The sequence below is a fragment of the Dermacentor silvarum genome, chromosome 4 (assembly GCF_013339745.2).
Source record: "Dermacentor silvarum isolate Dsil-2018 chromosome 4, BIME_Dsil_1.4, whole genome shotgun sequence".
NCBI lineage: Eukaryota > Metazoa > Arthropoda > Arachnida > Ixodida > Ixodidae > Dermacentor > Dermacentor silvarum.
Genome location: NC_051157.2, coordinates 99,147,419 through 99,174,693, shown reverse-complemented (window position 1 = coordinate 99,174,693; position 27,275 = coordinate 99,147,419). Strand labels below are relative to the sequence as shown.

At 44.1% G+C, this 27,275-nt stretch overlaps 2 protein-coding genes across 2 annotated transcripts in view; one reads left to right on the top strand and one right to left on the bottom strand.

The window, feature by feature from the left end:
• LOC119448781 (ankyrin repeat and SAM domain-containing protein 1A) overlaps window positions 1–4,796 on the bottom strand; it is a 92,806-nt gene extending 88,010 nt beyond the window's left edge. The window contains exon 1 of the mRNA XM_049666500.1: window positions 4,575–4,796. Within this exon, the coding sequence (XP_049522457.1) occupies window positions 4,575–4,678 (104 nt within the window). The 5' untranslated portion in view covers window positions 4,679–4,796. The remainder of the gene's footprint in view (window positions 1–4,574) is intronic.
• A 196-nt stretch (window positions 4,797–4,992) lies between these two features.
• Window positions 4,993–27,275, top strand: part of LOC119450442 (transmembrane 7 superfamily member 3) — a 28,674-nt gene continuing 6,391 nt past the window's right edge. Inside the window, exons 1-4 of the mRNA XM_037713886.2 lie at window positions 4,993–5,190; window positions 6,932–7,279; window positions 24,301–24,578; window positions 25,588–25,774. Of these exons, the coding sequence (XP_037569814.1) occupies window positions 5,130–5,190; window positions 6,932–7,279; window positions 24,301–24,578; window positions 25,588–25,774 (874 nt within the window). The 5' untranslated portion in view covers window positions 4,993–5,129. The remainder of the gene's footprint in view (window positions 5,191–6,931; window positions 7,280–24,300; window positions 24,579–25,587; window positions 25,775–27,275) is intronic.

Below are 27,275 nucleotides of genomic sequence, written 5' to 3'. Positions count from 1 at the left end.
TAGAATAATATAAACATTTTTGGTGATATCGTGGTCTATAGACTATTGCAGCCGAATATGCACAGTGCTTGTGGTGCGCTGCAACTTAAGGTATTGATCATTCATTCATTCATTCATTCATTCATTCATTCATTCATTCATTCATTCATTCATTCATTCTTTCTTTCTTTCTTTCTTTCTTTCTTTCTTTCTTTCTTTCTTTCTTTCTTTCTTTCTTTCTTTCTTTCCATTTACACAAATGATAAATGGAAGAGGTTGGGGAAAATGCCGCACAGACGCGGGTAGAGGGGCCCTCAACACCTTTGGGGCCCTCGACCTCATGGGTCCCTCACCAACTTATCTAATTCCCCTCACCAACTTATCAATGAATTAGCTAGCCCTCCCCAATTAACCAACGATAGCCCGACAGTCTATACTTGTGAATAACGCTTCCCTGTATGTCAGCAGAGAGCGCTTCATCACGCCTAAGAGGAAATTCTCCTGCGCAAGCGAAAAGAAACTCAAGAAATGCACGTTGTCTCAGTTTTAGCGTTCTTCGGTGCAACCTTCAGTTCTGAGAAGCGTCCTCGAAGTAGGCGAGCGAGACGGTCACGCTATGGTCACGCTCTGCTGCAGATGCCGCGAGCTTGAGACATAGGCGCGCCGTTTCTGAAACACAGGCGTTGACTATAAATATAATGCCCTCAACTTCCCTTGTATTCAAGCACTCGGTGTTCAACGGATGACGCTAGGTATCTCACAGCGATGTCCCTAAGGTGTGAAAAAGTTTTGTTAGTTTTTCCAGCCGATAATCACTCCGCATGGAAGGGTTGAATATGGACGATAAAGTTGAGTTTGTAATGGCAAAATATCATTTTACACCACAGAAAAAAAAAAATAACAAAAACGCTACTCCATATAATGTGCAAGAAGGCTTGCTAAGTCAGAAAAAGACGCAAGAACTGAAGACGGGTTGGCGACGTCATCTCGAAGATCCCAAAGAGTGAAATTCGGAAGTTGCGATAATTTGCACTGCGCCACGCTGGCTCAAATTTAAGTTACACTTAGAAATCCATGGCGTCGCGCTTACGTTATTCGCGCGTTGGGGTTTCGCCACCAAATGCAAGAAATGGAAGTTTGGCCTTCAGTTCCTCCTCTATTGTAAACAACCATCCTACCTCGAAATTAACGAAAATAGAGTTTCGAAAGAATAGTTTATCAGTCTAAACTGATTCGGTGTTTCTCTTCGGCGTCCAGTTATAATGCTTTTGCGCAGTGACTTTATATACCTTGTACAAACAGTGGGGGACACAGAAGAAGCTTCCGTCTGGAGCCAAGGTTTAGACATGGGCCTTGGTCAGTAACACGACAGGATTGCCCAGCCCACTGTCACCCGATTACCATTTATAAATTTAGGTGCTCGGCATGCAGTTATCATGGCTTCAAGGATTGTTAATATCAGTCAGAGGTAGCGTTCACGTCATCGAAATACACCGCAATTCGCGTTCATGTCAAATGTCAATGGTCAAATGTCAATGGAATGAAAGAGACAATGAATAAATATATTTGGGAAAGCTTCATTGCTAGATGGCATTCTTAAATAGCAAAAGAGGTCACTTTTATCGTGAAAACCCCCATGCCACTTTTTTTTTTTTCAATATTACACTTTTACTTTTACGTTGTCTTCGGACGTGCAGACGCCAGAAAACGACGCATAAGTGGTTGATGACGCCTTGGTTAGGTGGCCGAACCTCACTGCGACGTCACACATTGTGGCCTGCCAAGACCGTTTCTTTTTCTCTCTCTCCCTTTTCCTTATAGACGATTTAGCCTGCATTTGAAAACAGGACAGCTATAGAAGTTAGTCTCTTTAAACTGTCGGAAAGCAACCCAAATGTATGGAGGAAGTAAAATTTATATTGATTATGCAAGCATGACAAACCAACGAAGGCTTTGAGCTCTGCGAGGTCGCAAAAAAAGCAACTTAGTCAATATATGTGATCCGAATTGCAGCGCCGGCTGCACTAGCAAATCTTTTCTTTGAATTACTGTAGTTAGAAAGTGAGTTTGCGGTGTCAGCATACCACACACAAGCATTTGCGAAATCCACGCAGTACGTCACGGTTCGCCCATCCGCGCACAGCCTACTTCGTGCTCAATGAGGCGTTTCTCGCTGTCAGCGCCGTCGCAACACAAAAATATAAAAAAGAGAGAAAACGGAAAGAACCGAAGTGGCTAAGTATGTATGCGTCGTCTACAACTTGGGCCGACACATATGACAGTGGAGGACAAACTTTGCACTCGAAGTTCTCTGTTTTCTTTCTCTCTCTTTTTTTAAAGAAGTTTTGTTTCGTTTTCAGGCAAATTGCGACTCCAATATCTCAAGCGTTCTGAAAGTTTTGCCGGAAACCAATAAAAACTGCTCGACTTTCTCTTTCTTTTTTTACGCTCTTTCTCTCAGGACCTCTCCGTCTCGGTCAATCAAAGCGTTGCTTCATTCTGCTGTGAGGTAAAAATCTTCAGATAATCTAATTATTGTTCTCGTTTATAACCACTTAGAACCATCGTGAACCAAACAGCAAACCACCTGTACAAGCTGTGAACTCGACAATGAGCAAGCTCCAATTCTGGTACGTACGTTTTCTTTCCGGTATTTTTCTGAGCTGCGCAAAGAGATGTATGCATGCACCAGACAACCACAATCCCTCCATGTCCAAATGTGAAATAAACAGCGTTAAGAACGTGCGTCAGCCCGTTTATTTGCGGAGGAAAAGAAACCCGCCCCATGAAGCATCGCCGAGTAGCACAAATATACAGATCTCTGCCGTCATTAGAATGGGTCCTCTGTTGGGATGAAAGCGCACTCGTCAGCACGAAGGCAGAAACGCAACATATAAACTTCCCAATGGGAAAAATTTGCTCGGCACAACGTCGGGGAAGTAAATGGTGGCGAAGGTACCGTGCCATGTATGGCCCATGTTTGCCCATTGCGGTTGGGCCGTTCTTGCAGCATATATAAATGGAGGCCCGCACGCGCTAGCTCCACATACTACTACTGCACGCCCCATGAAAACTGAGAAGTCCTGTCTTTCTTCCTTTTTTTTTTTCGCAGTAATTAAATTAAGGCGCAGGAAAAGCTCTCCTATCACGTACGCACGATGCAAATTCCACCGCGGCCTGTGCGTTCGTCCGCCAAACAAGGCACCTGCCAACGTCAGCGCGCGACGCGCTGTTTCAAACAGGATGCGGGCCGCTTCGAGTTTCGAGAGTGACTCGCCCAGCAAGACAATACGGGAGGAAAAAACAAAACAAACAAACGCGCGATTTGTCTTCTCCAAGGCAGTCGTAAGCATGAGTCAACTAACGCGAACCTGTGATTACGTCCGCGTCTATTAGACCGGCGCTCCGTCGGTCATCTGTAAACGGGAATGGTCTGCATTTTAACGCCCCGTGTAGCAGAAAATCCCGCGTTGGCGGAAATAATCATGCCAAACCACATCGAACCACCCCGAACGGGCAGGCCCTTCACGTGGCGCAAGGCGTTAGTGAACAAAAATTGAATTTCTCAAAGTAAAATCCGTCAGAAAAATCGTAAAGTACGACTTAACCACAACCTACAGGCGTGACAGCGTCGGACTGTAATTTGAATATACGAGAAAAGAAGTCTGGTAAGCAGCCAGGGATCTTTGAATGCCATCGCGTTCTACTCTTAAAGGCCAAGCTTAAGCGTCCTCCAAATTTTTTTTTACGCAAGATTCTCGCCAAAATTGGGCAAAGGGCAAGCGTATCGACGAGTGTAAAGTCTAGCCGCTGACAGAGAAGTTTGTGAGGAACGCCGGTACTAAAACGAAACTCCGGCGACCAGACGCTTTTCTCGCGAGCACCGCGCGCGCGTGCGCGCAGAGCGGGAACCCCGCAGACATCAATAATAAGGCGCGCGTGCTATATAACACGACGCAGGCGGGGATCGCGAAACGAACGGACGACGTCGCGCTTGTGGCCCGTTTCTCCAAGACAAACTCCTCCAAATAGGAAGAGAGAGACGAACAGAAAGCGCAGCGCACACGCTGGTTCCGGCATGAACCGCGCACAGAGGCCGAGGCATTGACCTTCCCTTGGCTCGCTTGAGGGATCGATCCAATGGAAAACTGCGCCCAATTGCAACGGGATGCGAGCTGCGATGAGCGGCAGCTTCCGTGCACGGTAGATCGCCAGCGCCGAGCGACCGTTTAGAGCGATTTCGCTGCTGCGAATCGAGAATCACCTTTCGGCCTGGAAACTGCCGAGATGAGCTTCTTTTTGCGTGCGCGAACCGGCGGTGCGGCACGGTCCAGTGATCAGTGGGAGGGCACCCCACTCCTGCCCACATCGCGCTGGTGCGCTAGCCGCGACGACGAGTAGGAAGGGAAGCACGCGCGACTTTCCGCGGCCACAGGTGCCTCGAAACGGACGCACTAGCGGTATTTGCGCGCACGGAGGAAGGTATTTGTGAAATAAACTTCCATACAGTTCCAACCCGGGGGGGAGCCAAGAAAGGAAAAGATCTCTCTCTTATATTTTTTTTTTTCTCCTCCACATCGCGACGGTTCTCTCACCTCGCCAGTGGTCCCGTCTTTTTGGCCCGCTGACTGAGAATCCGCTCCACCACCGCCAGGTTCCCATTGCGAGAGGCTTCGAGAAGCTCCTGCTCCTTGCCCATGCTGCGGAGTATCCCCGAATCGCTGGTCTCACACACTCACATCGCGATAACACAGCTGATTAAAGACGCACGGCATCGCAACTCGCACGGGAGGATACATCGGAGAGCGTAGCTGGCGGAGTCGGGAAGATGGCTTCCGTTTGCACAGTGGTGGTTTGGTTTCGAACTTGTAAAAAAAATATATGTACATAAAAATGTAAAATATTATTGCTCACCCTAATAAACAAGTAATATTTATATGGCTTATTTTCATTTTATTGCAATTTTGTAAGTGCGAAACTAGCGCTTTTTTTACGGCTTCTTTATTTGTTTGTTTATCGAGCGTGAGCGCGCTCGCTCGCGCCGTTCTCGTGTTTGTGTTGTGCGTGTTAGAAAATGTTGTGTGGTTCCCGTGAAGTCGTATTGGTGATGCTGCTTGCCGTACACAACTTTTATCTGTGAATATCTGAAGATGGGGTCCATTGTGATCGTGTTGTGCTTTCTGTCTTTCTTGCACGAAGGAGAATTAAAAGGTAAACGGCTCTCGAGTCTGGTACGCCACAGATCGGTTTCTCGCGCAATGTTATGGTTGTGCCGGTCGTTGATTCTGCAAAATATTTAGGGAGTACTCACTCTGTTTTGAAATGTAAATCTAGTCAAAATCGCCTATCGGCAAAATGCAAATTGGGTACTGGAGGCTTTATGTCGCATGAAGTTCCTAGTTGACTGGCGTCGCTTTATTAGAGGGGCGTTTTATCCACTTGACATCAATCCCGCTCAACAGCGCATTGTATCTGGCAGCACGCTTGGCTTAGTGCGGAGTCAGCTAACCACGAGTGACAAAGATTACGCTTCCCAATTCCGTGCTGGTTCCAGCGCAAAAAAGAAACGGCTTGAACGTGCTTACTCAGTATGTTAGTAATATGATTATTTAAGTGTCTATCGTGGTTAACATCGCAATCGTTCATATGGCAACAATTATCAGTGTAGTCTGATAAGCTCACTGCGAGTCATTCAGAAAATGGATGAGTGGGCTCGTCGATTTCTGACGTCAATGTATAGCTCCTCGTCGATGGAGCTCTGCTGTTCGATCGCGCAATTCGAAATGTGTCATGGCGCGTTGGTTGTGAAGTTGTCAGTGGCTCACGATAACCTGCTAACTCGCCTTTGCAAATATGAATGACTCGTTCAATGAAAATATAGTTATTAACGCGACAGCGTTAACGGCCCCGTGTCGCAAAAAATCCGGCGTCGGCGCCAACCGTCGTTTGACAAAAAATTATTCGAATTGCAACCACGCTGGCCTTCCGTTACAACCACTTCTTTTGCCACTAAAGTTGCTCACACTTTGTCCTACATTATTTACAAAGTTATTCTTTGGAATTTTGAGAATGACAGCCCACAAACAAATGTCATGAAACGAAACACCGACAGCGCATGCCTTTTATGTTAAATCTTCTCAGACTGAAATATTAAAAGTGCAAAACAATAACAGAACGTCGGCTCACGCAAGAGTCCGTGTTTCTACCAGAAATCGCGTCTTCGTGCACAGCGTTTCCCGGTAAACATTACGATTACATAAGATGTAGTTGTGTGAGAAGCAGTCAAGGATCTTTGAATGCTATCGCGTTCCACTGTTAAAGGCGAAGCTTAAGCATCCAAAATTTTTTAAAAGTTTATGCAGTAGCGCTCATTGAGGGCACATAACAGCTAGCCAGTGACTCCATCTCGGTACCATCCTAATAAAATTGGTGCCCTGACTGTTTGCTTAAGTACAGTAACTCGCAGTCTGCTGAAAAAGCACTGACAAGTTATGAAGCCTTCATCTTGCTAAACTTAGTCAGAAAATGATGTTATGCTTTATGGATTTAAGAGAAACCTCGCCTTTAAGTATGGTTAAAAACATTGCCTTTTGCACTGTTCGACTACAAAATAACACGGGAAAGTACTAGTGACGTGCTTAATATGGGACCGTGTGTATTCAATCATATTAAGATCTGTGTAAATGCTTAATGTCATCTATATTTTAGTCGCTGCTTGAATTTGTGCACAGTGAATTGTATAAAGCGTGAATATATCTAATGAATATTGTTAGTTGCTGGGCAAGTTGTAAACCATTAATCTCTGTTATCACTGCTTTTGATCATTATTTCACTCTGTTGTAAATGACATGTGAAATGACACGGGGGGGTGGGATGTTTTGCTTTCACAAATGAGGTAAACCACATTTGTGTAAGTCGGTGAACTACCATTGACTTCTTTCTCTTTTTGCAGATGAACGACTGAAAGTAGCAAATGAAATTGCTATTGATGTATCCAGTGGTTTGAAAACGTACCACGTGAGGACTTCATTTCCCGGACGATCAGTGACCCCTTTTCACGCGCACAGCATACCATCGGATGCCAGCTTCTTGCTCTTCCAAGCGCACGCTCAAAATGTGCCAGTGACTATTTCGTACAGTGCTGACACACCGCCCGACAAAACAGAGAGTGATACAGGAACCAACACAGGATTGGTTGTTGTGCTCAAAGCATGGGATACAGACGCCACAACCTTTATCCACAACCCAAGTGTCGACAATGTCACATTGCTTCTCGTGGTCTCTCTGCATGGCTCTAAAGGTATGGTATTCCCATTGCCTGCATTCCTCATGTATTTTGCTCTTCACGCAGGAATTATAAAATGCAGAATCTGAATTGTTGAACAAACTTGGCAAAACCGTAGGTATCTTGCAGAAATGTCAGTGCATATTGCCAGTCTCGCAAAAGCTTATGTTATATAACGCTCTCTTCTCTCCTCATCTGCGTATCTGTCATCTAATCTAGGCTACTGGCACGGCCGCTGGATAAAAAAAAAAGGTGCGGCCTGCTGCGTCACGTCGCCATCAATGGGCGAGCGCGTCTCGGCTAAGTTGACAGTTGTGGGTGCTGCTTTTGGTGAGGGCGCCACTGCTACGGTACGCAAGGCAGATGCTGGTTCATGCTACAATGTGGTTGCCTAAGGATTTATGCGTATTGATGTGCTTTTTTGTGCGCATTCTTGCATGCTTTTTTTGTGTGATCGTGTGTGTGAGCAGCTGCCTCATGTTTCTTGTGCTTGCGTATGGTTCTCTGGTGTGCACGTGTGTGGCAGACGTTTTTTTCTAGCGGTGTGATGCCGCGAAACTGTTGTGTGCCGCTGTGCAACTCTAACGCGAGAAGAGATGCTACTGTGAAGTACCACAAATTCCCCTGCGATCTACAGCGTCGGGAAGCGTGGCTGAAGAATATTTCTCGCCAAGGGCCGTCAGGGAAAGGAAGCAAGTGGGAGCCAAGCGACAGGTCATTGGTATGTTCGTTACATTTTACTGAGAATGACTATAAAAAGAACACGAAGATTGGGCTTGTGCTTCCGACTGCGGTCCCGACTTTGTTTCCCGGTTATCCGCAGTACATGCAAAAAAGAACGCGCAGCCCATTAAATGTTTTTTCCGAGCCCAGGAAAAACAGCAGCCGCAACTGTCAACTCAGCCGAGACGCGCTCGCCAACTGGCGGCGACATGACGCAGCAGGCCGTACCTTTTTTTTTTACGTAAGGAGAGCCACGAATGGATTGATCAACTCCGGGCTGACCAGAAGGCCCACGATGCGACGGTGAGGCTTGGCCTTCCCATCTCAACATGGGAGCGGCTCACAGTCTTGCCCCTATAAAAACAGGGTGAAGATTCTTCCCACTACCTACCTACCTAGTGGCCGTGCCACTACCAGCGCAGAGAGAATATTGAAGCATGCGAGCGGAGTTCGGTTGAAGACAAGAACGAAGCTGGGCTGGATCGGCCGGGTGCGGTGCCGTGGACTGTTTTCGCTGAGTGATACCTTCGCATTCATCATCTTGTAAATAAACACGATCCATCGTTTTAAAGTCGTCTTGAAGAAACACGTAAATCCACTATCGATTATTCCTAATAGAGCACTTCTTTTCATTTCATGTGAGTTGAGCGGGCAGCCTTCATGGAGAGCATTGAGGCTCACTCTACAAAAGATTGGCACTCCTAGGGCAGACTTTTCACATATGTGGCACTTCTAATCGGCACTTCTAATAAGGACTTTAATATTCAACTTGTAATGTGCAACTTAAAACGCGTTATTTACCGTCTGATTAGAGTCACTGTCGTGCGTACAAACGCGGCTGTGGAAACGCTTCTCCATGAACGGCTGTACCCGAGCAGTGGCGCCAGAGCGGGTGCGAGGAGAACTAGGCCCGAGACGCCGTTTCGGCGCCATGCAACGGGTCGCACTTTTTTTTTTTTTTTTATCGAGCGGCCGTGCTACTGGTACCAAGAAACCGTTGTACAACTTAATCATATTACAAAGAAATGCCTTGTTTTGCATTGCAGGTCTGCCATACAGTGCACACACGTCCAAATTATTTGCCAATTTACAATTTTAAAGTTACAACCCTATACAAATATCACCTTTGACAGATTTTAGGTCCCGAATTACTTCAACATGGCTGCCAACATGGCTGCCACATTCGCACTCTAGCAAATTTAACGCTTAATCTCTGCTCGCGCTTAACAAGACATACCAAGTATTGGTATACACCCCAGGCCACATACTAATTGTGAACTGCAACTGATACAGTGTTGTCACCTGAGCACAATAAATAAGTTTGAACAAACAGATTATAATTTATGTGTGTTATCGAAAAATGCTATTCTAACTATGGTATAATAACATGCAATAACTGCTGGTACAAAAACATGGTATCAGTGTTTGTTATTTTGTTATGTACTGATTTGCCAATATGGTGTAATATACCAATCTCAAATTTATAGACTGAACAGTCTCATTGCATAAGCTCATAACTTTCTTAAAGTAGACTGCGTGTCATGCTGATGTCATATTTTTTAATGGAGTGCAAGATATCATGCTCATGTGTCAGTATGTAGTATGTCCACAAAATTGTAAAAAGCTAGAGAATGTGAAATTGAAAGCATCAATATTTTAATGCTACTGTGAACTCTGCTGCTCTAATATAAATCTAAAAGAGATATTTTGGAAAAAGTCTTTAGCTTACTTTATTTTCACCTGCCTCAGAACGTCCCAAATAATTTACAATCATCTCTTTCCTACTAACCAGTTCTGGTTTCGCTTACAAGGAGGTGTAGGTGTCGTGACCAGAGGCGGGCAAATTCCCTCATTTTTGGTTTTCCTCACCCTCTCATTGAAAAGGCTACCATCCTTCTCTTATCTTCAGTTTGCTACAATTTCAAATTTATTTATTTATTTAATTATTTAAAAATGCCTTACAGGCCCCTAGAGGCATTGTGTAAGCGGGAGACTACAGTCAAAGATAACATACAATAATTAGGATAAACATGAGAATACATATACAAAAAATATCGGGTAAGAACTGCGTTAATATACAGTAATATAATGTTACAGTATGTACAAGGAATAAACCGAACGCTTTTGAAAGGGACAGCTCAGTCAACAACAAAATTTCACACAGCAAAACATAATCAATAGAAGTACAGAGCAAGCAAGACATAATTAGACTATAAGAAAACAGTATTTAACGCGTAGTTGCACATTAATAACGGGAAAGGCATTGACAAAAATAATAAGTTAGGTTATGTGGTTAGGTTATAAACGCTTCTCGAGGTTATGTGGAGTTTGAAAAATGCGTTGTAAGAAGCTGGAAGTTTTCCTGGTCCCTCTCAAGAACTATGGCGTTAGGATGGTCGTTCCAAAGACGAATGGCTCTTGGAAGAGCAGAGTAATTAAATGAATTCGTCTTTCCATGGATTTGCATGAAATCGGACCGATTGTACAACCGCTGTGACATGTAATGAGCAGTTTCAAGAGGCAGAACTGATGGTGCTGTGTTATGGATGTATTTATGAAATGAGGATAGCAGGGCTATATCCCGACGATCATGCAAGGGCTTTAGTGAGAGGTCGAGTTTAATTTGTGTAATGCTTTTAGTATAGTCATAACAACGTGAGATAAGATGCGCGGCCCTATTCTAAATAGATTCGAGTTTTTCAATCAAATACTTTTGATGGCGAGACCAGACAGATGCAGCGTATTAAAGCTGAGGTCGAACAAATCTTAGGTAAGCTAGTTTACGAATATCTTTAGTAGAAATATGTAACTTGCGGCGTATGTACCCTAATGATCTCGAAGAATTGGCGCATATGCATGCAATGTGCGTTGACCACGAAAGAGTCAAAGTTAGGTTAACACCAAGATATTTATATTGAGTATAATGCAAAATAGTGATGTTATCTATGTGATAAGAAAGCGTAGAGTTAGTATGCTTGCGGCTAAAAGAAATAATTTTACATTTCGAAATGTTAAGCTTCATTAGCCAAGTGTTACACCAAAGGGAAATAAGTTCAAGATCTTTTTGGAGGGTTGCATGATCATCGTCACTCTTAATAGAACAATTAACAATGCAGTCGTCCGCAAAAATGCACACGTGTGAGGAAATGTTATTCAGTAAGTCATTAATGTATATTAGAAATAGTAATGGCCCAAGAGCGCTGCTTTGTGGTACACCTGAAGTAACGTGTGAAAGAGGAGAGGAAAAATTATTAACTGCTGGGAATTGCTGACGATTGGATAGGAAACTGCGAATCCTTGTTACTGTAAGAGAATCTAATTTAAGAGCAGATAATTTCAAAATCAAACGGCAATGTGCTACAAGGTAATCTAGAAAATCACAGTCAGTTTGTACATCCTCTTCCATGTTAGTATGTAAATCAGTTGTTAATTCGAATAATTGCATCTCACATGAGAAATTTCTCCGAAACCCATGTTGATTAGTAAATAAAAATTTATTGGCTTCCAGGTGGCTGTAGACATTTGAAGCTATGACATGGTCTAGTATTTTGCAGCATATAGATGTTAATGATATTGGACGGTAGTTTTCAGGCGCGTATTTATTACCTGACTTAAATATTCGTATGACCTTTGCTATCTTCCAGTCCAAGGGCAGCAGGCCAGTCTCTAATGATTGCCTGAAGATGTGAGAAAGAATTTTACTCTTACGCTGTTTTTACTGTTACAATTGACCCTTTTCGCGGAGCAGTTTGTTTTAGAGAAACGAGATGGCGCTCACGGCGGCGCACCATACCTCTCCTCAGCGACCGCGCACGAATACGAAACCATTACCGCTTCTACTTTGGTTCTGTGTGATCAGCTGTCGGGAATGCAACCGAGTTTTCGCTAACACACTGTGCTCCAGTCATGCTAGATTGAATCATGTGGATGGAAGACATCTGCAGTAATTGGCTGCAAAAATAGTGACTGGCATGTTAAGGATTAGAATGAATCTGTGTGGCCAAGTTTGCGGACCGCTGCTGCAACTGTCCGAACATGTTACCCGCACTTCGTGATGTACGGCTTTCCTCGAGGATACAGAAATTTGCTCATCCGCCAGCCTTGTATCGCTAACCTTCAAAGAAAGGGCTTCATCCCCAGAACGTCACCAAGAGTGAGTACCACTCGTTAAACAATGACAAAGGGAGTAGCGCCGCTTCCTGTCATAGTAAGTTTCGCGCACGCTACCTTACACATCTGTCCCAAATGGCAGGAAAACTTACGCCCACTCTATCGCCGACGTATCAAGAATAAGTGAATGGGCGCACACTTGAATATATGCATACTGTATATGCACTATAAATGACGGACTACACCTATGGCGCACGAATGGTCGAAGCTGAATGTTTCGTGACCGTCCACGAGCATAAGCGAGTTACTAGCTGTAATAGATATTCGCTACAAGGTATTACGATGTACAAAACAGCTACGTTTCAAGCATTGTGCGCAGCAAGAACACATCTATTGGAACTGAGCACACCCGCGAGTGATTAGGCAGAAAATAATCAAGTAGTGGCCGCACCGAGGAACTTCACTGAGTCAGAAACTGACAAGCCGCTGCTTTAAAATATTTGCCGAATAAAGAACAAAGAGCAAAACACACTAATCCTGACTGAATTCATAATCGGAAATCTGGGATAGCTTGGAATACATATTTAGCCCCGCCTTTAGAACAAGCACCATATACGCTGCTTGCGCCGTTTGGACATAACTTAATCAGCTCCGAAAGCGCTTTTGCATTTTCTCTGAAGCTGTGATCAAAGCTTCGTGTCGTCCACCTAGTCACCGTCCACGATATATCTGAAAACAGAGGTTTTCTAAGCCGCGCCGGCGTCATACACTTCCATTGTAAACAAGGAGGCAACGGAGGCAGTTGAGGCAAGCAATGGATGCGTCACCACGTGATCAAACATGGCAGCGCCCACGGGATCATTGCGAAAAGCGTCAATATTGTTAATATAACAACCCTACTTATAAATCACGCTGTGCACACCATGCACCACACAAAAATGACAAGTAGTTCTGAACTTAAAAAAGTGGCAATGACAAGCAACCTATCAAGAGGTGGTACAAGTCCGGTTGAAACTCTGTGAAGTCATACATGTCCTTCAAGTCACCAATCATATGAGCATACTGAGATTTCGACGAAACAGTGGGTTCAGCATTTCAGTCCAACATCTTGTGCACAACAGGTGCACAACATTTGATATTGGTATCAAATCTTTATACAGTTGTTCTCTCGACATTGTGCAGAAATATTCAGTAGAAAACCAAACCAAGAGGAATTGCCCAGTACAATGTACTTCATGCATAAAACCTCACAAACAAGGTCGCTCAGAATATTGGGATGACACTACCAGGTTGGGTAAACCATTCACTATGTTAACTTGTATAAAAAAACAAAAATTGCCCACCATCCCGCCCTGCGAACGTGAATCTCCAGCGAAGCTGTATCAAACACCACACATGGTCGAGCATGTGTGGTGTCTTTAATTCTTCTGGTGTCTTTAATTTCCGTGGTCTACCCATGGCAGTCTTAGAATGAACTGAATGAGTTGCTAGACGGGTCTCCCTTTTATATATGAAAGCGTGATGACGTCATTAAGTATATATATATGCTGTATCATCATCATCAGCCTATATTTATGTCCACTGCAGGACGAAGGCCTCTCTCCTGCGATCTCCAATTACCCCTGTCTTGCGCTGGCTGATTCCAACTTGCACCTCTGATGGAGACCGACATATTGTGCATACAGATGATAATTTATGTTAACAAGGATGTGCAAAAAATTATGCCTGATTGCAAAGAAAGATATGCCGTTTGCCTTCAATTGTTAACTTGGCGTTTTGTGTTTACGCCGTGAAATTTTCCGACCAACGAGAGGTATACAGCTTCGCTGTAAAAATTATGCGTGGCTCTGCTACCGCAAACACCAGAGACCAGCGGAGCTGGGGAAAGCCTAGTAAAGTAGTGGCAAACCACGCACTTAGTTTCCTGGCGCTCAGGATTTCTTCGTAATGTTCTGCGTAGTATCGCAATGAATTCAACTGGCTACGTTCACAAGCCTCCAGATCTTCATTTCTTCGCCTACGTGAACTCTCGGCTACCCTCAATCTAAACTCTGGATGTTCTCTTCTGCCACGCTTGGTTTCAGCTTCCCTAGCTCTCGCTTCAGTCTTTCGGAAGCAACTAGTGTCCAGTTCTCTGGTCGAAAGCTGCTGAGCCGCCGCCAGAGGCATCGGCTGCAGTCGCGGACACCAGGCGCGTTCGGCGCAAACGCGAGGAAACGCGTTTGACGTCGGCAGCAGCTCTACGCGTCTGACTACCACATGCCTCACTCTTCCTCTCCACCTCGCATCCGCTATGCTGCGCGATGCTATTTTTACACTCTGCTTTCACTCTCTCTCAGCTCTCTCTCCCCCAGTTCGGCAAAGCTATCGCACAGCTGGTATGGAGTATGGCGTTTTGTGTTTATGCCACGAAATTTTCTGACCGAGAGGTATACAGCTTCGCTGAAAAAAAAAAATAGAGATAGAGAGAAGAAACGACAAACAATCTGTCACACAAATAGATGCACCAGACCAAGTCCACCAGCACATATGAGTCTAAAGATATCATCTTGCCTCATAGGCTCATATAGGTAGAAGACCACACAAAAGTAGCGAATATTTTATGAAAATGTTGAATATAAGTCCGGGCACAATAAGTATCTGTAGTACATAAAATATTTTTGTAGCTAGGAACAAATTACAAACCACCGCCCTATAAAATATAGAAAGCCAGTATGGCATAAAAGTATCCACATGAAATTGAAGTGCCGGTATGTGTTCTCACCTGAAATGTGCACTAAGCTTACATGCATCAAAAGGAACACCAAGGTATTTAGGTGGTGTGCCTGTCCATTCTATACCAGCATAGTGAGTCGGTGTACATCCCCATAAACGAAATGAAAGATCTCAGCTTTTTTGACCAATTTATCTGGGCACTAGAAGCCATACTAATTTTTAAGTTAATGATACAACTTTGTCAATGCTTGGTTTCTCTGAGCAGAAAAAAGAAAAGATCATCTGTGTAAGCCAGTACTTTGTGTTTGTTGCCCAATATGTTAAAACCATGAATGTCACTGCACTTTAGAATGCTTATACGCAATTTATTTATTTATTTATTTAGAGCCATTGTGTATTAGGCCACAAAGGCATGCATACTTCTCTCATGCCAACACTAACTAGCTCTTTCAGATGGTCGCCACACGTTGATTATGATTGCGATTTCCACACTACGGCACATACCACACAACAGGGGATCAGCAAAGAAGTGTGTCCGCATGTTGATTATGGTGATGATATTATTATGGCACACATGTACTGCCGGCCGAGAAGCGGGCAGTACATATTGCGCAACCAGTTATCTCTTTGATGTGATTGCCGCGTGTTGACGATGATTATAATTTCCCTACTGTAGCTGTGGGTGATCTGCCACGAAGTGGCTGGTACATTTACAATAAATAAGAAATACAGGTAAATATAATTAAGCTTTGTCACAATGCGTAGCAAAGGTGCAGAAGAGCACACCCACGCACCAGTTTCCTTCCTCTATGCCAAAGACGGAGGAACGAAATGGGCCAATTTGTATACTTTCGTGAACCGCTTTATAGATTCCGAAATATGCGTTGCATCTGCATAATTTTTTTGTCTCACCGAAGTGTCATTGAAGTAGGTTTGTGAGGCATGGCCGCTGAGGAGAAAATGAAATTTTGGCCTACTGCAATTTCCGAAAAGCTTATGTCTGTGCTATTTCACAATAACTGTAGGGCCCCACATTTTTCAAAATTTAGTGTACACAAATTATTGAAAAGCTGAATATTGAGCTGAAAAAAAAAAAGAAAATTCAAACTCGCGATTGAAAAGGCATTTACAGTATCTTCCAAGCATGTGCAACTCTCTTTTCTCGAGGGAATCAAATTTACATTAACAGCCGAGCCTCAGTGACTTCTCGTATTTTTTTATCCGTTGAACTGTCATTTAATTTTTCACCAAATAGTGGGCATAGGAGACCATAAGCCCAACTATGATTTCTTCTCTTTTGAAACATATGCAGTAATGGAAGTGCAGGCGCCAGTTGTGTCAAATTGCGCGGTGAAAGATATCCTGCTACATGCTGCACCAAATTAATGCACCTGCTACGAATTCGGAATATTATTACGGGTTATTCTGTTAAGAGAGGGTTTATTGGGACACGACATAACCGACGGTCTTGAGTGCCAGCCTAGGTTTCGTGATCCCTTGGCAAAAGTCCTTTTCTTCCACACCTCTTATCTGTGTCCCACTACAGCTCATGGCACATACCCAAATAACACAAGACTTTCACGCTTGTAACACATCCCCCCACGCAGACGAAGCCCACCGGGCAAGTCAAACAGCATCTCGAGAGGTAAAGGGCTTCAAGCGGGCAACATGAGTCACTTCAGTCTTTGAAGAGCGTCGACCATTTCAATGGAGGCATGCTATACGGTAATTCAATTCGCTTATACGCTCTAGAGCAACATAAGGCCCAACATAGTGTGCCAGTAGTTTTTCACACAACCCACGTTTTCTTGTTGGCATCCATAGCCACACTAAGTCATCTGGATCATATGTGACGTGTCAGCGGTCATAACGTGCCTTTGAGCGATCTTGTGAAGCAAGAGTGCACAAATAAGCGAGGCGTCGGGCTTCTTCTGCGCGACAGATGGTCTCAGATATGCAGGCATCATCGTGGTTCATAAATGGGAAAATCGTATCAAGGGTATAACGTGGCAGCCAGGCGTTAAGGAGAGAGAAGGGGCTGTAGCCGGTAGTTTTGTCCTGGGTGGTGTTAAATGCATAAGTAACGATAGGTAGAACACTGTCCCAGTTCTTGTGATCTGTTGAGACGTACATGGACAACACGTTCGTGAGAGTTCTATTGGTGCGTTTCGTAAGGCCGTTCGTTTGGGGATGGTACGGCGTAGAGTGTCAAAAACTTGAACAACATAGACAAAGCATCTCTTCCACAACATATGCAGTAAACTGTCGCCCACAATCGCTAATAACGATTTTAGGAGGCCCGTGTCAGAGAATGATAAATCGTAGCAAGAAAAAGCACACGTCGGCTGCACTAGCTGATGGTATTGCAGCCGCCTCACAGTAGCGTGTCAGGTGGTCAGTGCACACAACCATCCAACGATTTCCGTTAGAGGACCATGGAAACGGGCCGAGAAGGTAGACGCCGACTTGCTCGAATGGAGTCCTTGGGGTGGAACAGGGTGTAGTCTACCAGGAGGAGTACTTGTGGGACGCTTGCGACGTTGACATTCATTGCAGCTAGACACGTACTGCCGCGTCGTCTGATGCATATTAAGCCTGTAAAATCTTTCTTGAAGACGGCGAAGCGTTCTAGCTGCTCCCAAATGACCGGAGGTTGGGTCATCATGCATAGCCCGCAAGATGGAAGTGCGTAGACTTTTCGGGACCATGAGGAGATATCGTGAGCCTGTAGTAGAATAGTTCTTATATAGGAGCCCATCACGTGTGCAAAAGCGATTGGCTGTTGATTTCTTTTTGGCAGCCAGCAGTTGCTTTAAAGTGTCGTCGTTTAGCTGCTCAGTCTTAAACGTATTTAGATTAGGAAAATGTTTTGGCGACTCTGATGCAAAAAAGAAACGTGCGGAGCGAACGTTTGCCCAAAGAGCTCAAAGTCTGAGAGAGACATGTACTACTTATATAGAAGAGGTGCTCAAGCTGTGCAAGATTGTAAACCCACGGGTGTTTGAAGAAGATCGAGTCGGACATCTTTTGAAAGGGGGGTATCGCGGAAAATGTCTACAATTTCCTGATATGTAGAGAAGACCTCACCTCCGTCTCGGACGTCTTGCATCACTGCCGCACATTTGAGACATTGAGGACCCGTCGTATCGCACCCAAATTTGGACGACTGGCGAACGTGACCACTGTCGCCAGCGTCGATACGAGCCCGTCCACCGACCTTGCCTCTACTGTCCGGGAAATAGTATGCGAAGAACTGCGGCGACACAATGAATTAATGTGCAACACAGTTAAAATGCCGGCTACGTACCCAGTATCTCACTCAGCGCCCGCAGCACCATGCGCTACTTTTCCACCGTCTGTGTGTGTCACGGACATCGATGTGGCTGGAACTACGTGGGCACATCTGGAGACGTGTCTGCCAGAACAGCGATATGGGCAACGCTTTCAACCCAACCGTGGTGCACAGTGGCGTACGGCTCCTGTTCAGCGTACTGACATGATGTACCCAGTTCGACGACCTCTGTCGGCTGAGCGCTTTGAGCGACATTTCGTCGATTGCCCTCCTCCCTTGTGTTACAACTGTGGTGTCGAGGGCCACATTGCCAGGTATTGATCGGTCGTACCACGCCCGATAAATACCTGGCCGGTATGACCGATAAATACCTGGCCAGCAACGCGTTGGCCAAGCGTACACCTATCCAAGCTGTATGTCCAACGAGACCCCGGGAACACTGCGAAACCATTCCCCTGCCTCCGATGCTTGACACCACCGCCTGCTCCTCGCGTACACCGGTCACCGTCTCCCCGGCACCCCGGCTACCCAGCACCTCCACCACTCTGTTACGGGTTATTCCGTTAAGAGAGGGTTTATTGGGACACGACGTAACCAACTGTCTTAAGCGCCAGCCTAGGTTCCGTGATCCCTTGGCAAACGTCCTTTTCTTCCACACCTCTTATCTGTGTCCCACTACAGCTCATGGCACATACCCAAATAACAGAAGACTTTCACGCTGGTAACAATATATTACACAAGCGAGAAGGCACTGCGCATCACGCAACCATCCTTCTCGACACACCATTGCACGCTTTACTTCACAACTACAGCATATACGGCACGTGACCGCGATCTTATCGCACTTGGACATTATACGGAACCTCACGGTGACATTGACGCTGACAACCGCGGAAATTCACCTGGAGTGTCCATGTGATTGCTATCACAATAATAATTATGTAATTATGGTGTTGCATGATTGTGAGGGCACAGCTGCTCGACACGCCTTTCTCACTGTTGCTTAGTGGTATATCGGCAAGTGCATAAGGCGCATTTTATTATGACTAGGCAACCCGGACAGCGAAAAGAAAACTCGAAAACAGGACAATGAAGTAGGCATAGATGCACAAGTCACACAACACGGATGCTATTCAATCTATACCTGCAAAGACACGAACAAAAATAGTGTCCTTGTGTCTATTCCATCTGGATTTACACTGCTTAGTCATGCTTTTGATCAGCTACCAACTTGCTCAGCCAGTAAATTCAATTGTAAGGATATATAGTATCGACATAGTACAGCCACCCAATTCTTTGTTAACATCGAATGAGCCCCGAACAGATAGTGCGGCATTGCCTTGCTTGGAACAGCCTAGAAGACCATACGATGCGACTAGCATGAGCGTTGAGCGCATGAGCTTATTCTTGCGCATTATTATTAATGTGCAAGGATACAGCGCTCACACCATATTAATAAAAAATTGGGTGGCTGTGCGTATTCCAAGTTTTTTAGTGGATGAAATGCTAAAACAAATAAAACGTTTAACAGATGAAATGAATAACAAAGCCAATGACATCTTGGGGGAGGTGGGGGAATTAACTCTTTATTGAACTGCAGAATTAACTGTGAGTTAGGGTTAAATCTGTGTTTATCTTCATGTTCTTATATAATAACAATAAAATGGTACAGAAAGTCGAAGAAAAATACTTGCATCTTAGTATAACACATATTGAATGAAATGTTTCGGAAAGTAATAACTTTAACCCCTACCATGCAGTAAAAGGTTAAATCATGATGATAAGGAAAAATAGGTAGAAGCTGCCCATATTTGTCAAATTGAAATTAGGTAAAGCTAAGGTAACTTTCTTTATGTAACTGTATTTGACCTCATAAAAACAAGCCCCAAACATTTCTGAAAAACTGTGAATCACTCAGATGCTAATCACAGACATAGCTCAATGGATGCCGATTGGCAGTACCTTCTGTCTAAGGATGCCAGTAGGTTTAACTAGTCCTGGCATTCTCAGCTCTGAAAAAACATCATGCATGCAAGGTGTTCCCATTCAAGCTGAAGGCCGGAGTCGTGACTTATTTGAAAGTCTTATCTGAGGAAATTTTGAAACTCATTCAGCACTTGCCAAGTAAGTCTACTTCAAACCCAAATTGAATAACTGCAGAAATACTAAAGGTAACAACTTCATATTCTTCCTCTTACCTGAACATGTTGTTTCAACTGTCGTTGGATTAATGCACTCTGCCCAGTGATTGAAAACACACAATCATATATGCTTATGTGAATAAATTAATTGCAATAACAATTCAACGAACATTTCAGGCGCATTCACATCATAGCTGTCATTACCGTGCTGTCACGGTATGCACGACCCCAGACGCGTAGGGTTATAACTCTCCAGAGATGATAGTGATGCACAGTGCATTTAGCTGCTTAAGTGGATGGCGGGATACAACACCACTTCCAACCAGCATTCTGCCTTCCACAGCTGGCATATGCATTCTACATATGCACGCTAGCTTTCCTGCTGAGCAGCTGTGCGTATACACTTGTCTCAGCAGAACAGGCAGTAAGGAACAAGATAAAACTGATACTTTCACTCGGCACTTGCATACACCTGTGGTTTCCCATTGGTCTCATCTCGTGTACCGTCAAGGTGCAATGCCGCTGGTGGCGCTCCTCATCATGCCAGCATTGTGACACGCCTGGCAGCCAGTGGCGTTGCCAGAAATTTTGTTCGGGGGGGGGGGGCTCAGGTTGCAACGCGGCCACCTCCTTATAGAATTTGTCGAGGGATCAAATACACGAATAATAACTGCATTGCCAATGCCATTGTATATTAGATGCTGCAAACAAATTATTGAACCCTTCGCACTGTCAAGTAAAATATGCATTTTTTCATAAAAGAATATATTCGTATGTCCCAAAAATTGGAGCAGAAATAACTGGTATCAACGCTGCCGCATTTTTTTTTTTTGGGTCTATTTAATACGTAAAGAAAATATCACACGAACTTTAGAACTATATCAGTTCGAAACCAGCAAAGCAGTGCATGCAGCTGATATGAAAAACGTAAAGGCCATGAAATGAATAAGTTGAGGACAAATATTTTGATGAAACTTTGTCATCAAGAACCTTGTTTACATTTTCGCACAAATGCAACGGCCAGGAAAAAACCTCAATGACGCTGTCTCTCGTTGCAATAGATTATGCAGGAGCAGCTGTTACCAGTCGTGTATTGTAATTACACTGAGATTACACTTGCAACAGTGAGTACAAATAAAAAGTAGGAGTTCTGCTAAATATACATTAGAAATGTGAAGATAGAATGGAATATACAAATGCGAAGATACAACTCGCCAAAGGGCAAAAAAAGAGTCGCTGGAAACAAAGTTCACTGCTTGTATACACAAAACCTCGCAACAAGATATTTAAATTACGTCTAAGTATCCAATAAATCTACGTATTTAAGCAAGTGACTCTATATAATGCGTCAAACAAGACAAATAAACATGTTGCGCAGTCACAGATAGTAAACTTTGCACACAGAAAGACAGATGATCTAGGCAAGAACAAAACTATGATCACAGAAATTGTGATATGTACTCGGGGGCCATCTGGCGGTCGCGATGGCGCCATATGGGCAGAATAATAGAGAAATAATGCAGAAATCTGTACAAAACTGTGTAATTTATCTGCCTGCACAGCAGCAACAATTATTCTGCACCCAAAATTAAAGGAGGGTATTGCTTCATTTCAAAAAAGAAATAAAAGCAGGTAGCTAGCTAAAAGGGAAAGAAAAAGACAAACGAAAGCCACAGATCATGCGGCAAGTTGAACTACCCAATATCCGAGTGTGTTTTTGGCAAATGCCGCGTGGGCTGGGCTTTCAATGAGCAAGGTCGGTCAAAATTGGTTATTGATGTCCTCGTAATTTTCGTATTCGCATGATAATTTTGATAATGATGCTAACTGCTAGAATAAACGGCTAAAATTTCTGCGGTTTTAAAAGCTAATGAACAGTCATACATTTTCGTAATTACGAGCTTATGGACCTGAAGGAACAGAGCTTTTTACTTGCATTGATTTTTGCTGCTTTGCTATCTAAAGGACAAACTTCTCTCGGCAGAGAAGTTTAGCGAAGCGGTCAGTGACTTCAGACATGTTGATGCCGACGTCACTGTGGGCGTATAGAAGCACCAGCCTAACCATGTGTTCCTCAGACATTGTAGAGTGCAAGTAGTTTTTTAGTAATCTCATGTTAAATATATTCTCTCTGCGCTTGAAGTGGTCACTGGAAGGGTGACTAGAATCTGCAGCTGTTTGTACACATTTACATAGAACCTGCAGTCACAATGAGAGAGGGCATCTATTCCGGTGCTAAAACCTAAAGCACTCCCTCGATGTCGTTGGCATCCTTGTTTAGGTACCTTGCACAAATAGTAGGCTGTTCGATTCCAGCGATGTCCGTCGTTTTGTCGGGAAGTATGGAGAAGCAGCCTGTTTTTGCAACTAGGCTTTCTTTGATAATTTCACCACAAATTTCTATAATTTGGTTTTGTGCATCTGGGCTTAAATACGAGTAATTACTGGGGCAACTTTCCCAATGGTTCTTCAGATATGTATCTCCACAATCAGCTCGCATGCGAAGAAGCGCTCTGAAAATACCTATATTTTCAGCGGGGGCTATCCTTAAATCCATAGGGCCACTGTCCCTGTGGCCATGGAGAGCCAGACCTTGTCACCCGCAAAAATAATTTCCTCAATAATAGGCCATTTACTTTCTTCTGTTTTCTCATATTTTACTTTGCCTACCCTGGTCCAGCTGATCGATCACATTGGGCACGCTTCCTGAAAATGTTTGGAGAAAATTATCAGCTGCTAGCTCACAGTCACGGTGATATTTAGTATTTTCGTGTGTGTGGAAGATTGCGAGTGCGTGCTTTCATTTCTCGAATGGCTTGGACACAAGGGCTCCAGTGCACGCATGTTGGCCCAAGTGTATAAGAGCATTAACCCCATAAAGTTCCAGAATTGAAAATCTTTTAAAGCACGCCTTTGGAAATGTCAGTGCACCTTTCGCGTCAAAAGTTTATGAGAACTTTATACCCGTAAAGTTTCGTAATTGAAATCCATGCGCTCCGTAGATTCCGCGGCCGCTGTGAGATGCCACAACGCGCCCGCTCGCTATCGAAAAGCCCTTGAAAGCTTGTGCTCGGATGGGGCTCCTTGCGTTACGTGACTCCAGGTGCAAGGGCGTTGCCACAAAATCTAGCCCGAGTTCGCAATGTTTGTGCTGAAATTTCTTTTCGAGCGTGAAAAAGACATTGTAGACAGAATTCAGAATGATTCCCGGCGTCGGTGGTAGTGTTGGTCAGCGGTGCATGCCGGCACGAAAAAATTTCGGGAGGGGGTGGGGGGGGCTGAAGCTCCATCAGCCCCCCCCCCCCCCCCGGCTACGCCCCTGCTGTTAGCTGCCAAGGTATCGTTTCTACTGCATTGCAGTAGCTGTCTCGCATGCTGCTTTGTGCTAACACGTCGCCCCCGTGTATAGCTAGAACACCATCCAAGGAGCTTGAGCACAATGCTAAACCTTCCTATCACTGTCAGCGCTTCGCCCTTCGGGCACAACTGCTGCCTTCTTCTTATTCTTTTTTTTTTTTTTCTAAATATATCGTCTCAAGTCCGCAGCATGTACTTGCACCACCTCATAGAGAGCTCATTAACTGGGTTTGTCTTGCATGACCTGCTTATCACGAAATTGATGGTACTGCAGACAGCACACATCTGCCGCATGCAAGCTGCATGCTGCGGTGTAGGTGAAGCTTAAACTGGTGGCCACAGTGGCATCTGCTTTCAAGAAATGCGATGCAACATCTACACTGCATACAGGCAGTAACACAGCTACTCGAACAAAACTGTCCTTTACACAGAGAGCATCAGTATTTCCAAGCGTTTTTCAAGTGGCATAAGTGTTCTCACAAACTGTTCTAAATTATAAAGGGGTTTTTCTCAAGATATGGTGGAACTCTCTAAATGTATCAAAGAATTCAGGGCTTGTAGCTACTGTTCGCAGTAATTGAGTTATGGGAATCAAAGCCTTTGCAGTCTCTTACTTTTTTTTTGTTGTTGTTGTTCATTTCATTTTTTTTTTTTTTTCAATTTAATGAAGATCTTTTTACGCAATGTGTTGTTAACAGACCCGGTGCCTGGCGGCTGCAACATGGAGTTCCCTGTAGAAGTGTCACCCTTCCTTCGACTTGTGCTGAAGTCCACAGAACTGGCCGTGGAGTTTCAGCATGCCAGCAGCGGAGTACCACGCGAGGCCCAAACTTCCAAGTGTAGTCGGAGCCTTCCGCTCTTTCGGTACGATTTGTATGTCTACTACCTCGACCAATGGGATCTGTCAGAAGACCACTACCTGACAGCTGTCTCCAAGATGCTGGACCCCTCTTCAGTGAAAAGCAATGCACATCTGGTATGCAGGTTCAAAGCTTGTTAACATCAGCATTGTGTCATCCTACTTTCCTAGACTTTTGAGGACACAAGGCTTCGTTCTTGAGGTGTGTCAGTGAGAGCTGCTGCATATTTTGCCTTGGACGAAAATGTGGATAATGTAACTCGGTAACCTGTTTTTAACTAGTATAAGATCTATGGGATTTCCCCCTGTTGGGAGGTTGGGCACAATACAATCTAAGGAAGCAGTTCTTTCTATACTATACTTATCTTATTTGAACATACTATCGCTGTAATGTCATTGAAGCATTGAACTTTGTTCTTAGCATGCATCATGTCAGATATCTCATAGAACCACATTTAGATGACCACATGTTTATTTATGCATATGGCTGTGGAACAGCCACAAATTTTATTCAGTCAGACGTCGCCTATGTACCATGCTCTTGAGGAATGGTTTAAGGGCTAAGGGAAGCAGCCTTTAGCACAGGGTTGGCTACACTCATAATTTGTGGAGGTGGATGACACCAGCTTTCCTGTGCCAACTCATTCCACCGTGCCATGCCTCGTCCTTGTTTACTCACAACCATTCTATGAAATCTGCCACAAAAGCAGCATTGAGCAAACAAAGATTTCTGCAGAAATTTCATTAATTGAAAAACTTTCATCTTTCACGAAACATTTCACGGAACTTCCTTCACCTTGTACAACTTGTCCGCTTTGTGAATGTTGCACTTTAAGCTGCTAAACGCTTTTCTTGTGCCATACAATCTCCTAGCAGTCTGGTTAGCCAAGTTGGTAGAGTAGCTGCCTCAGATAACTGCCTCAGAAAGATAATAGTGTTACATTCAATCCAAAGACCAGGAGAAATTTTTCCATCAACTGCAAAGCTTTCTTTATGAGGAACTTGTACGGGTTTTCTTTGTAGCTCTTGGTTACTTTTGAGTAGGTAGCATTTTTTACTTTTTGTGAAGGTGGCACTAACACAAAATTTTGCTCTTGTCCAACAACCCTGTCTTTCAATTTCAAAGGTGAAAGCCTACCGTGAAAACCCGAAGACTAGAGCACTGTTTCTGACTTACCCCGGCGAAGGCGCAGTGTATTCGGTGCTCGTGGAGCAGGTGACCTGGGACGGCCAAATTCATGAGGCTGCCTATGTGCCCATTGCCACTTATGGTTGCCTGTGGTACACGCAGTCTGAAACGTGTCGACGGCTCGGTGAGTATAAATAGCACATCTCAGTTCACTGCAATTTTGTTGCTGCATGAAAGCAGCTGATGTGAACTGGAAATAGAACACTTTTAACCCTCCTTTCACTTTTTTATTTCGGATGCTGAAAGTTGTGCTGACCTTTCCTGCTCCCCAGATCCTTGGCACAGACACTTTCAAAATTATACTTGGCCTAATACCGTAGTTACCAAGAGCAGGCTGCTGTAATGCACAAATTTTATATTTCACCAGGAGCACAGCTATAAGACCTTTTTTTGATGTAACGTGCTTCTTCATTTCTGCACTTAACTAGTAGGTTGTAGTTTAACTGCATAGCGTAGCTTTCGGTTGATATTTGTTATCATTTATCTTAGACAGTTCCTTGTGGCGTTATCAACATGTGGGTGGTGCTGTGTTTTATTCGTAGCCCTCCTTTAGGTGTAGCGGTTCATTTTGGCACCTAGCACTTCTTAATACAGAAGATCAATCCATTTATGTTGTCACTTAAGGCGTGCTAGATGTTCATTTAATGTTTTATGGAGCATTGGTAAATACTATTCTGTTTTTACCCCAGTAATGGAACAGGCTAGGCTGCATGAAGTGTAATTTGAAGATCATGCCAAACAGTGAATGGCTGCATTGCACAATGAGGAATTGTTGCTGATCTTGTGAGGCAGGAAACAGACTACAGTCAAACACCTTTATAACTAATTGCTTAGGGCCTCCGAAATATAATTCGTTATACTGGTGATTCGTTGTAAAGGTTGCACACTGCACAGCTCACAATAGAAATGTGACAGCATTATTCCTACATTAAACAGTAGGCCTTCATCCCACGCAACCACCGGACTATGATTCTTGGCTCTATGGAAACAACCATCGAGCACTATTGATGTTCATCGCCGAAACCGGCCTACGTTTCTATATTTAATTGTTTATGCCGTTGGGCGAACTTTCGAAAAAAAAAACAAAAAAAAAACAGGTCATTTTCTTGTAGAGCCGTTAGTTGTAGAGGTGCTCGACTGTAGTTAGTATGGTCTACTACTCCTACGTCCTACTTAGTGCAGCCATTACAATGTTGCTTGTTCAAGTGATGTAACGTTTCATGTCCACAAGTGCTACCTTTCTATTCCATGTGTTTGTATGATTGCCTCTAATAGTTCTTTTTTTTTTCATTTGCATAAATTTTTCGGTCAGTAAAACTGGGCTTGTACGAACTCCGTAAGATAACGATGCACCAGCCTTGGCAGCACAGTGGTTGTGGTGTTGAGCTGCTGAGCTCAAGGCTGTGGGCTCGATCCTGGCCATGGCGGCTGCATTTCCATGGGGGTGAAATGCAAACCCGCTCATGCACTTATATTTAGGTGCACGTTAATTAAAGAGCCCCAGGTGGTCAAAATTACTCGGCAGTCTCCCACTACGGCGTGTTCATTATCAGATCGTGGTTTTGGTGCGTAAGACCACACTATATAATTTTTAATTTAGGATAAAGACAATATCAACTTAATAG